At 41.4% G+C, this 12,775-nt stretch overlaps 1 protein-coding gene across 1 annotated transcript in view; it reads left to right on the plus strand.

The window, feature by feature from the left end:
• Positions 1–10,649, plus strand: part of SLC7A11 (solute carrier family 7 member 11) — a 65,970-nt gene extending 55,321 nt beyond the window's left edge. Inside the window, exons 11-12 of the mRNA XM_054561834.1 lie at positions 496–673; positions 9,803–10,649. Of these exons, the coding sequence (XP_054417809.1) occupies positions 496–673; positions 9,803–9,870 (246 nt within the window). The 3' untranslated portion in view covers positions 9,871–10,649. The remainder of the gene's footprint in view (positions 1–495; positions 674–9,802) is intronic.
• The last annotated feature ends 2,126 nt before the right edge of the window (positions 10,650–12,775 follow it).

A 12,775-nucleotide genomic window follows, 5' to 3' on the forward strand; every position in this document is an offset into this window, starting at 1 on the left:
CATCTTCATTAGCGGTTGAATAGGAGTTGGCCTGTTTGTTCTTGTCGTTTCTTATTGTGAATCTCCAGCAGAAAATCAATATCCCCTGAATGGATTTAACATGTAAGTGGCAGCCCATGGTCCTGGCGCCACATTGAAGTGGATTCTAATCATAATTACCAAAGAGCCCATCTTTTAATATCAAAAACAGAGATTAGAGTGGTACTTAACTAGTAAAGTAATTCAAATAGAACTCCTGAAATGATACACATTTTTTTGTCCTTTAGATTTCATTCTATCCAAGGATTTTTTTTTTTTTTTTAATTAAGGGGGTATGAGTAATACATTCTTTGTGCCTCTTTAAAGAGATTTTGCTACTGAGGGAAGGTAGGATGGTGCTTGTCACTTGGTCACGTGAGCAACATATGGCCCAGTTATATGGCTGATGTTCCTGCCATGAAGCACTGCTGTTCCCCGCACCTGCTGGGAGTGATTTGTGTCTCCACTGTGTTCCAGGTGCCGCTGTTTATCCCAGCGCTGTTTTCCTTCACATGCTTCTTCATGGTGGCCCTCTCCCTTTATTCGGACCCGTTTAGCACGGGGATTGGCTTCATCATCACGCTGACAGGGGTCCCTGCTTACTACCTTTTTATCATATGGGACAAGAAACCCAAGTGGTTTAGAAGAATGTCAGGTAAGTCTTTTCAGCAGTTCCAGAACCTTTTCACAGACTGTTGTAGAAAGCTCATCTTTGTGTATGTGTACAGCACACACATCTTAACGTTTAAAAATGTCAGCAGGACAACTGCTTGTTTGAATATATTATTGCATTTTAACTAGAACCAGAAGAAGGAAAAGCAGGAAGCGTGTTTAGGGAGCAGCCACTGAACCCTCTCAGGGCAGTATTTTGTTGGGTTGCTTGGTCACTTCTTAGGAGAATAGCTTTCTTAGGGGAAAGTTTACCAGCACTTCTGAAAATGGCCTAATTGCTCTTCTGAGTGCTTTACTAGCCTAATTATTTTTATTCTGGGTGGAATGCAGTTTAGAGATTCTATATCATAACAGCCTCCTTGATGAGTGATATCAGATTTGGTAGGGAGTTAGGCAGAGGACTACAAAGGTCCTAGGTACATGATTATAGCACCGCGCTTTGTAATAGGCACGATAAGCCACACAAGCATCAAAGACCAGTAAGAACAAGGAAGAGAAGACTCACAGCTCTCATTTATTATATGATTCCATGTATTAGCACAGACACAACCTTAATTAATCTTCAAAAACCTTCTGAGTTGGGAAAACTATTTTTCCTATTTTATGGACTTTGAGTTATAGCATGGGAGAATTCATGTACCTTGTAACAAGTCACAGATGTTAGGTAGCAGAGCTAGTTCATACTCAGGCAGGTTTGTATTTTAGAAAAATCATCCGGGAGACAGTGAGGATGGATTGGAGGGATTGGAGGGTGAAGACAGAGAGCAGGGGTTGTTGGTGACTGCAGTAACCCTGAGGTGAGCTGGGGAGGGTCTGAGCACAGGCCGGGACCGCAGATCCAAGAGAAAGGGAAAGAAATTCAAGAGGAAGCGCCCGTAGAGCTTGGAGACCAGGCAAGTTGGAGGAGGAGAAAGTAGCAGATGGGTAGTGGGGAAGGTGCTGAGGAACAGCCTCTGTTGAAAGCCCCACCCTCTGTCCCGGACTCTGCCAAGGGACATGTTTTCCTTGTGTCATCATCTCTTCTAGTCCTCCACATGGTCTGTGCGTGAGGCCATTCCTATACCCAGATGGGGAAACCAGGCCTCGGGGGCGGGGGGAGATTTTATTTTGAATGTACGGAATGTAAACCATTGAGCTAGGATTTGAATCCACATCTGCTGGGCTGCAAACTCCATGGTTTTTCTAGATCAGGTGCCTGGGGAAAGAGAGAGGGAGTAAAAAATACAGCCAGAGAAGCAGATGTGTTCTTGTTGGTGAGTTTAGAAAAGAATCTTTGTTCTCATTTGTTTTAATTTACTTACTTTACCATAATTAATTTTTAAATGTTCAGCAAATAGTTCAGAGAGATTTCTGGTAAAAATATCAATAAATAATGTCGGTGCTACTAAAAATAAAATAAAAAACAACCAGGTGTATGTATTGCATCTCTAGTGTGCTCCTGAACTCATTTAGAAGCCAGTCATTTAAAATAGAGTTTTGCTACTATTCCTTTTTATTAGCTTTTAATTGGTATATGGTATCTTTAGACCTTATTTGTACTGTTTATACTGAAGTTTGTTTCCTAGTTGGCAACACTATTCCCCAAAGAAGCGTTACTCTAAAAGTTAGGCTCTGTAAGGCTAACACAGGCACACTGATTGCCTAGCAGAGTATTTAATCTCTGTTTCTCATTAGATTACATTAGTTTTCTGTAGAATATTTTTAGTTATGTCTTCTCAGTTGTAGGCAACACGATTCTGAAAGAGAAAGAAAGTCTTGTTCAACAGCGTTTACCATTAGGGTTGCTTCCCTCATTACGAACGTCCAGGGCAGATTAATACTCATGACTGTGAGATCTGGGTCTGTCTCAGGTCCTGGCCGGACACAAGTGAGACCCCGGAGCCCCACGCAAAACCAAGCGTATGTAGGAGGAAAGAGCTGGTGGCCCTGGAGTCGGAGACGACTCCTTATTTCCTCGCACTCAGCAGGCATTGTCTTCCTCCTGCCCGTAGTAAGCCAGCTGTAACACTTCGCTCCTTTCGCTAACGTGTACGTAGTTTGCACCATTGTTTTGCTCAGTGTGTGCCTACTAATACGTTCTGCGCCTGCTCTTTCTTTGATGTGTTTCCCTGCCATTGTGCTTTTCAAGTTTTGGGTTATTTTACTGTCTCTAATGATGTCTTGAACATCTCCAAGGACTGCAGATTTAGTGGTAGCCGTTTGTGAAAGTGACAGCGATGTAGTAGTCTCGTAATGGTTATTTGGTTCTCAAAAACACTGTTAAGTCTCACCAAGGAGCGTGGCGGTCCTGCCTTGGAACTGCGCTCATTGTCACCCTTTATCTTTATAGCTGCCTTGGAAGTCCTCCCTCAATTTTCTTTGATTTTCCTCTTAGGCGGCGTTCTTGTAACAAAATAAAAAAAAAAATTCATGGTATTTATTGCTGCAATAGCAAGTATTTTCCTAGCCTTTGGCCAAAACAAAAGGTGCGCATACAGGCAGACGGAACAGCAGAGTCTTGAACCAGAACGCCACCTCTCCCCCGGCCGCCTCCGTGCTGTTAGAGGCAAACCCCGTGTGAACTTGGAGGCCAGAGAGCCTCTGCTTGGAGCAGTTCGCTCAGTAATTTCATATCAGATTGTCTTGTTGGGTAACATTCTTTAGCCTATGTATTAGCCTTGATTCTTACCCTAACAGCCATGAACCCATTAGCCTGGTGAAATGATGGTTTATCAGAACACATGTCCCTGAGGGTGCATCTATAAAACACGCAAGGCCACCGAACAGCTGTCAGGAAATGTGAATGGCCGCTCTGTCCAGACAGCCAGGGAATGCTCTGAACCTGAGGATGTGAGGTTTCCAGAGATCCGATGAATTTTCTGGCCACAGGATGCCAGTATTGAACCACGTTTTGTTTGATAGCATCCCTAGAGTGAAAAGAAAATGGGCTCTTCAGGGAACAGTCAGGCACCCAGAAAGCTTTTTGTTGCTGTCTGTGACAGAGTGCTTCCTTCTTCTGGCTGTTTATTTTTATTTATTTATAGAAACACAAGCTCCTCACCCAAGGAAAGCAGGGCAGATACCCCACTGACATGCCCACCTGGGGGTACCTAGCCCTGGCAAACCCTGGCCAGGCTCCGGGCAGCCGCTTCCCTTGATTGCCCGGATTCATGAGCCAGACTCTGTTCCTGCTGGGAGGGAGCGGGGTGACTGGCAGTTGGTCCCTCTCGCTCAGGGCAAGATACGGAGGACAGCCACGCTTAAACAAAACCTTCGGTGGCGAAGACTCATACTGGGCAGCCCCAGCAAAACGTATCCATTTCTGTGGATTGGGGCCAGGCAAGTCCAGAGCCCTAAAATCACAAGCTGCTGACAGTATGCTGCTGTGACTTCATTTCCGAGACCTCCCTGGGAGCAGCCTAATGCACCGGACAGACGCTGCCCGAGGACCGCGCGCATTGCAGTTCGTCAAGCTGGAATGCATTTCCCAAGGGGCCAAATGAGACCATCCACGTGAAAAGATTCTGAGGTGTTTTTTTTTTTTTTTAAAGTAGATACTAATATTCTTATCCTGACTCCTGGGGAAGATTTTGTGCTACTGTTTCACGAGTTCTGGCTGTAGGTCCTGGGCTTGCACCAAACATGGTTGGCAAGTCAGATTCTGTGAGGTTGGTGGTGACCCCCACTGGTTTCAGGAACACCTGCTGAATACGAACGGTGAAACTGAAGCTGTGACCGTTGCCATTTGGTCTTGTAGCTTGTGGTTGCTGAAAACACCCAGTGTATACTCACTGGCTCCACTTTATTTCAAGAAATAGTACCATGGTGTTGATCATCCCCAAAGCCAAAGGACTTATGTGAGCATGGATGCCGCACCCCTGGGCTTTCCCGGGCAAGCGGGAAGCATCCTTGGAGGCTTTCTCGGGCACCGGTCTGAGCCCATGGCTGTAGATAACCTAGAAGAAAATGGTGTGGAAATAACAGCAACTCAGAGGCAAAATCAGTCACTCCGCCCAAACCTCCACAGTGTTGAGGATCATCCAAATCCTGACGCTCCGAGAGAGCATAAGAAAGTCGTGGGAGACCCAGGACCAAGTGGATGTGGAGGAAGAGAAATGACTGGGTATGAGGAACCAAAAGGGAGATTCGTTGGCCCCAGACGTGCAATGGAACAGAAGACCCAGACTGGATGAACATTCAGGAAGGAAAATGTCGCACTTTTAGGAAAACAGTACGATCTCTAAGTTGCTGTCCCTTTGTCAGGACCCGATGCAGCGTTGTGAACCAGGTAAGCAAGATGTCTAAGGAAACAAAAGGCTGGTGGTCCTAGAATACAGAATCACACTTCAGAAGAGGCTTCTGTTTTGAAGATGGAGGAGCAGATGCTGATTACGAAAGACAGTTATTAAAAGAAGAAAACGAAAAATCTCAGGAGATAAATGCATGCATAGACACACACACACGACCGGTGTGGAGAGAGTTCAGGGAGCTCCAGCACACTTCTCCAGGGGGGAAGGAAGGGCTGGGAGGATGTCAGTTTAACCCCACGGCTTTGCTCTTGACCACAGCAGGCGCCTGAGGCCTCTCGCTTCACCCTTCGTCTGCCTGCAGCTTCTTCTCTGCCTGCAAAGCCACATCTTCCTACTATTGATTGACGCTCTTCTACAGTTTGTTTTTCTAGGGTAATTCTACCGTTTTTCTTTCCTGCAAGCACGGACTTTTATTGCTCTTGAGTGTTCCCTTGTGCTTCATGGACATCTCCATGTAGAATGGGCTGTGACAAAGTATAATTTATTTAAGAAACATGTGCATAGAGTTTACCATTTGCCAGAACTGTGCCAGACCCTGTATAATTGATGGATATTATAAAACGAGTGTGCTGAGGAAAACAACTTGGGGGAAAACAACTGTTATAAAGTGAAGGTTGAAAAGACAAACTTTTTTAGTGGTATTAAATAGTGCTTGGAAGGGCCTTGTGACAGGGAACAAGTCAGAAAAGACTGTCTTGTTGAGAGATGGTCTGGGTCTGAAACCATCAAAAAGGGAGAGAGGCTCCAGGTCCAGAAGCAGTTTGAAGAGTTTTTATAGAGACTTATGACAATGATAAGAGGTGAACAACAACTAACAACCCAGGAAACTAGAGTCACAGGGTTCTAGGACTGCCGATATGAACTGATCTAGCTCCGTGGCTCCTACATTTTAATCTCTACCAGAATCACTGATTTCTGGACCCTACCTTCAATTTCTGATTTAGTAGGTCTAGAATGGGGCATGAGATGCCTTTGTAATGTCTCGGCTGGTTTGCGGAGAACACTTTAAGAACCACTGACCTCGTCCAAGTCTCTTGTTCTCCTTTTTTAAATTAATTTATTTTTATTGAGATGTAATTGACATATAACATTGTGTAAGCTAAAGGATACAATATGCTGGTTTGATACAATACATTTATATATTGCAGTATAATTACTACAAGAGTATTAACTAACATCTCTATTATGTCATGTATTTGTCATTTCTTTTTTTGTGTTGAGAACAGTTAAGATTTGGTCTCTGGGCAACTTTTACAATATAGTACATTGACTATAATCACTATGTTGTGCATGAGATATCCAGAACTCACTTAATTACTAGTTGTAAGTTTGCACCTTTAAACAGCATCTTCCCAGTTCTCCCTCCTTCAACCCCTCATTATTACCATTCTACTCTGTTTTTATAAGTTCAGTATTTTTAGATTCCACATATAAGTTATTTCACACAGTAGTATTTGTCTATCTCTGCCTGACTTTTCTCACTTAGCATAACGTCTTCAAGGTCTACCCATGTTATTGCGAATGGCAGGATTTCTTTCTCTCATGGTTAAATAATATTCCATTGTCTGTGCGTGTGTGTATCACATTTTCTTTATCCATTCATTTGTTGATGGACACATGAGCTGTTTTACATCTTGGCTTGTGAGCAAGGCTTCAGTGAACATGAGTGGGCAGCTGTCCCTTCGAGATACTGATTTCAATTTGTTTGGCTGCATCCTTCATAGTAGGATTGCTGGGTCATATGGTAGTTCTACTTTTAATATTTTGAGGACCCCTCCATACTGTTTTCCCTAATGGCTGTTCCAATTTACATTCCTACCAAAATGTATACTTATAAGGGTTCCCTTTCCTTCACATCCTTGCCAGCATTTGCTATCTCTTGTCTTTTTTTTTTTTTTTTGAATATGGTTTTTTAATTGCCTGTCTTATGTGTCTGATTTATATGTCCCAGGCCAGCAAGCCACTATGCTCCACACAGTCATTGGGAAGCCTGGTACCTTCCACCTTGTGTCTGCTACTTCAAGTGTAGACTGTAGACAAGTTTAGTCCATGAGCTGCTTGGTAATGGTACCACGAGATGAGTCATAATGTCCTAACATGTATATGTGACATCTCATTGTGGTTTTGTTTTGCATTTTCTGATGATTAGTGATGTTGAACAACTGTTCATGTATATGTTGGCCCTGAATGTCTTTTTTGGAAAGTGTCTAGTCAGACTCTTTGCATATTTTTTAAATTGGCCTATTTTCTTTTTGTTTTATTGAGTTATCTGAGTTCTTCATTTATTTTGGATGTATGCTTTGCTAATATTTTCTCCCATTCTGGATGTTGTCTTTTAAACTTACTGATTGTTTTCTTTGCTGTGCAGAAGCTCTTTAGTTTAATCATGCTTGTTTTAATTTTTTTTTATTGTCTGTGCTTTGGTGACTGAACCAAGAAATCATTACCTAGACGATTGTCAGGGATCTTTTTTTTCCTGTTTTCTTCTAGAAGTTTTGTGGTTTCGGGCCTTTCATTTAAATCTTTGCTCTAGTTCAAGTTAATTTTTTGTGAGTGGCATAACAGGGGTCCAGTTTCTTTCTTTTGCATGTAGATATCCAGTTTTCTGTCCATTCCCTATTGCGTGTTCTTGGTATCCTTGTAAAAAATAAGTTAATTATCTATATATGGGAGTTATGTATCAGTTCTCTTTTGTTCTACTAATTTATGTGTCTCTTTTCATGCCATACTATTTTGATTACTACAGCTTTTTAATATAGCCTGAAGTCAAGTGTTGTGATGCTTACAGCTTTGTTCTTGCTCAGTATAACTTTGGTTATTTGGTTATTTGTGAACCAGGTAAGCAAGATGTCTAAGGAAACAAAAGGCTGGTGGTCCTAGAATAAAGAATCACACTTCAGAAGAGGCTTCTGTTTTGAAGATGGAGGAGCAGATGCTGAATACAAAAGGCATCTTTTGTGGTTCCAAACAAATTTTATGATGGTTTTTCTATATATGTTAGAAATGCCATTAGGATTTTGATCAAAATTTCACTGAATCAAAGGTCACTTTTGATCATATGGACATTTTCGCAATACTAATTCTCCCAATCTTGGAACACGAGACATCTTTCTATTTTTATTTAAGATGTCTTCTGTGAACAGAGATAATTTTACTTCTTTCTTTCTGATATGGATGCCCTTTATTTCTTTTTCTGCCTAATTGCTCTAGCTAGGACTTCTAGTGCTATGATGAGTCACCCTTGCATTTCTGAGATAAATTGCACTTCATCATGGTGAATGATCCTTTAATGTGTTCTTGAATCTGGTTTGCTAATATTTTGCTGAGAATTTTTGCATCCATATTCATCAGAGATATTGGTCTGTAATTTCCCTTTCTTATAGTGCCTTTGTTTGACTCTGATATCAGGGTAACGTTGCCTTATAAAATGAGTTTGGGAGTCTTCCCACTTCTTCAGCTTCTTTGAACAGTTTGAGAAGTCTTGATGTTTATTCTTCGTGTTTGGTACAATTTGTTGGTGAAAGCCCCCGCTCCTGGCTTTTCTGGGTTGGGAGGTGTTGATGGGTCTGACCCTTGAGCTGCCTGGGGAGTGGGACTCACGGTAGTGACAGTGCCCCTGGCAGTGATGGGTCGGAGCCAGGACCTGGGACCCAGGGGCAGGGCTTGGGGCAGCAAGAGCCATCTCAGCAATGACAGTTCAGAGTCTTGACCAGGGACGGGGGAGGGGAAGGCTAGGCGGCGGCAGCGCAGACCTGGGGGGGCAGCCAACATGTGACTTCGGGACCCTAGTCGTGGTGGTGGGAAAAAGCCCCACCGCGGGCTGAGCTGGGCAAAGAGCAGAGGCTGCTCAGGTCTCCCGGGTGTTGAGGTGCTGTGGCTCCCATCCCTGTGAGCGGGGCACAGCACCAGCTAGGAAGCCTGAGGCCAACTCTCCCCTCAGCAACAGCTCCAGCCTGTGGGAACAGATGCAGAGGTGGGGGCCTCCAGGCTCCCCTCGGGGGGTGGGGGGAGCAGCATGCCGAAGACCCAGGGAGGCCTCCCCAGCAAAAGCTGCCGATGGCCGATGTCCGCAGCCGTGAGGCTGGCTGGGGTCCTCCGGTTCTCCCTGTCGGGGACCTTCCTCGGGTCTCCGGCTGGGGGACAGGGTGATGCAGGCAAAATGCTTTCTCACCTGTGCCACCACCCTCGAGTTTTGAGCTCTGCCAGGCTGCTGCTTCTTTGTTGTCTAGAGCTTTTCCTGAGTTGTTTTCTTCAGTTTGTCGCTTTTCGTTGTTTTTGCTTTTTAAGGGGGTGATGAGCGTTGGGACCTTCTGGCCCTTCGCCTTGCTGAGCTCGTTCCCGAGTCCCTCCTTCCTGTTGATGAGGCAACTGAGGTCCCGGGAGATTAACTGTTTTGCTCAGTAATAGACTATAAGTTTGTGACTGAAAATTTTATTCTGAATCTTCTCCTGATTTTGCTGAGGAATTGATTATAATCTCTTAGGTGCAAAAACAACAAAGCCATTTTAAACTGAATATGAAATGTGGTTTTGAACATTTATTTATATCTTGATTCTATTGTCTCAAAATATTTCAGCTTTCCAATTCATAGTAAAATGCCTTATTTTAATATAAAATATTAATATATTCTTAGGGAAATTAGAGAAGTGACACATTAATTGAGCATGATAGGATTCCAAAGAAGTAAATAATTCTTGAAAGTACTCTATGAAATAGCGGTTGTGTGTTTTCAGTATCTGACCCAAAATAATTCAGATTTTACTGTTTTCTATGCATTTCTGATTTCTGTGCATTTTTAATTTTTCTTCATTATTTCTTTGTAGGCAGAATAACCAGAACATTACAAATAATACTGGAAGTTGTACCAGAAGAAGCTTGTCATAAAGTATGAATTAATGCATTGGAAATCGTGGCAGTCTCTCCTTGGCCTTGTTTCTGCCCAAAGGGCTGAAACAAAATATGGACGTTCACTTCATTTTATGAAAACCCAGAAGATTCCAGCTCTGGTGATGGACTAAAGGAATCAGTTATTTCTATTCATATCGTTTAGCATATTCAAACTGGTTTCTAAGAAATGTAGTTATAACTCCATGTAGTTGGAGAAAGCTGATAGGCAACTTATACCCTGAGTTCCCACGATTCTTGCGTCCTGATGCCTAACCTGTTGAGGTGAGGGGAAAATACTATGGAACGGACAGTTGCTTCAGTGGTCTGTCTCTACAACATATCATGGTGAAAACCTTCACAAGGAAGACTGAGTTGTTTTCTGTATATATGGGATTTGTAAAAACAATTTTTACATTGTAGAGATGACCATACTGTGAAAAGTGTTTTCTATTAATCAAAAGAAAGGGGGGAAAAAAGCATACATCAACATTATGGACCAAGGAAAGAAAGAAATTTGTTTCACGTTGGCATTGCATTGCTTCCCTATAGATACCGACTTAGGTATCATTCATCTTTTAAGGGGTGATACTCAAAGCATTTTGAACAAAGGGCAGAGGGGATATGCCTCATGTTTAATGAACACTTTAAAGAAGAGCTTTTAGGAGCTATTGTTTATGGGACAAACCCAAGAATTATGTGTAAGTAAAAACCCTTGAGGGTTTATTATGTTAGGATGTTTTTCGCTTGTCAGCAGCAGGCTCCGTGGTTGGGTGGCATTTTGTGTTTCAGAGCAGCCCGTTTGGGCAGGAAAGGATGCGACCCTTTCCTGCAGCAAAGCAACAATCAGGTTGGTAAGCACGGTCACCGCTTGATGAATAACTTACTTTTGATAAATACATCGAAATACGTGCCTTTTCAAGTCGTCAAATTACAACGTCGGCATAAGAAAGAAGTGCCCACAATATTATGCCCAATTCTACGATCGTGTCTGAGTGCAGTGCTGGTGATTCTGAACATTTTTTTATTTCATAGTTATTTTTACATGGTGATGAATTTTGACAGGTTGTACGTTTCCTTTACATATTTTATATTCTGTTAAAATATCTCTTTGGATAAAACTGTCCAGATCCATTAGGGAAAGATATATATTTACATAAAAATTGAGGAAGAAATGTCACTGCTAAATAAGATTCACAACCGATGTTTCTAAAAATTTTCCACCTCTGTATCTAGGATTTGCCATTAATTTCCTCACCTTAATTATCATTCTACTTGCAAAAGAGATAACTGATAAAAAATTCACTAAAAGAAGTAGAAACTGTGTATGCATATGTATATCCAGACAGGTGTTCTGCTAGGCTTAGAAAATACTGTGCAATTTTCTACTGAAAGTGATATCATGATGAAATTTCTTAGCTGTTATTTACACACATCTAAAGTTAAGGAATTCATTATAGCCAGAGTATGTTCCATCCTTTAATTTCTTTGTCCATTTGAAAATAAGAATTTTTGAAAGAATTGCACTGATTAAAATAATCAAAAGAAGATGTAGAGTTCACAGATAATTGGCCAAAATAGCAATGATAATTCATAACTTGAGGCAATTCCAAATCACAAATTTCAATTTTTGCTCTTAGTAACAGTTTAAATAGATCCAAGACTGACATTTTTCAGCCAAACCTAGCGTTTGGGTCTCTAAGTAAATTCATAAAAGTTTTTCCTTTCTCTCTTACCATAGGGTTTCAAAATTTGATCCAGAGTCTCTACTTCCTATATCCATTTATCCATATATCTTCCCACTATTTTGTTGCTGGAGATAAAAATAAATTTCCTTTATATTCTTATTTTTTAATCTAAACCAGGAAACTCTTCTTGAATTTTTTTTTTGTGTGTAATGAAAAAAAAAGTGAAATCTCATGGAGAGTTTCGTGTGGTGTGGATGGTCCCTGAGGTTAATGTGCTGATATCAACAGATGTCTCCACATTTCATTTATTTCCTTATTTTCCATTCTAAGTTCTCCTTAAACATATCACTGTGCCGGCTAAGTAGCATACATATTCATTATTTTTCCCATTATTATCAAAATGATTTTTCATTATTGAAAAATTGTTATTAAAATGGTATTGTAATACCATTTTAACCAGACAGAAAATCAGTAATTTTTTAAGAAAGTAATGGCGATTAAGTTATACTTTAATTCATTTTTAGGTTACATCATGACAAGACACGGCATTTCTGTAGTCGAAGAATCAATATTCATCATTGCTATTCAGGATGGTGTCATGTAGAAAAGACCTCTGACTCCAGACCAAACATGCATGTTAGGCATGTGCATGCACAGGTGTGCTTTGCTCATACCGTATGTCCCTCAGTGCCGCTGGCACAAACTTAGGACACATTATTAGGATATGTTAGAAATGCATGACAGTTTATCTAACACTAAAATAACTATATTGAAATAAGTTTCCAGATTGTGTTATGTATCTGGTAAAATTGTTTCCCCATTTGCTATTTGATACATTAACAGAAGGTTAACATGAGTATAGGTACATCACTCAACAGAATTCTTCATGAATGATAACTAGTCTTCAGGAAACTTATTATTTTATCTCTACCTGAAGATAAGCGTATGAGACTAAGAAAGGGAGCATCTTTGACCTGTAGTTAGTTTCTTATAACTGAGGTAGGTTAGGAAAGGATAGAAAACCAGAGCTCAGAGTAGCAGGAAATGAAAGTAGTATATGATTGGGGGTAACAACATTTTGGTATAATTTGTTATGCAGTATAGTCAGAGAAAAATCAAAAATTAAGTGCCTGCTACGCATAGGTGGCTGTCCTGAGACGCTAATGAAACAAAAGCTTCAGTGTCATTCACACAGACATGCCCCTTCCAATGTCCTGGACCTGA

This window comes from Pteronotus mesoamericanus, unplaced genomic scaffold (assembly GCF_021234165.1).
Source record: "Pteronotus mesoamericanus isolate MK-2021 breed Mesoamerican mustached bat unplaced genomic scaffold, CSHL_Meso_final contig_163, whole genome shotgun sequence".
In the NCBI taxonomy this organism is placed as follows: Eukaryota; Metazoa; Chordata; class Mammalia; order Chiroptera; family Mormoopidae; genus Pteronotus; species Pteronotus mesoamericanus.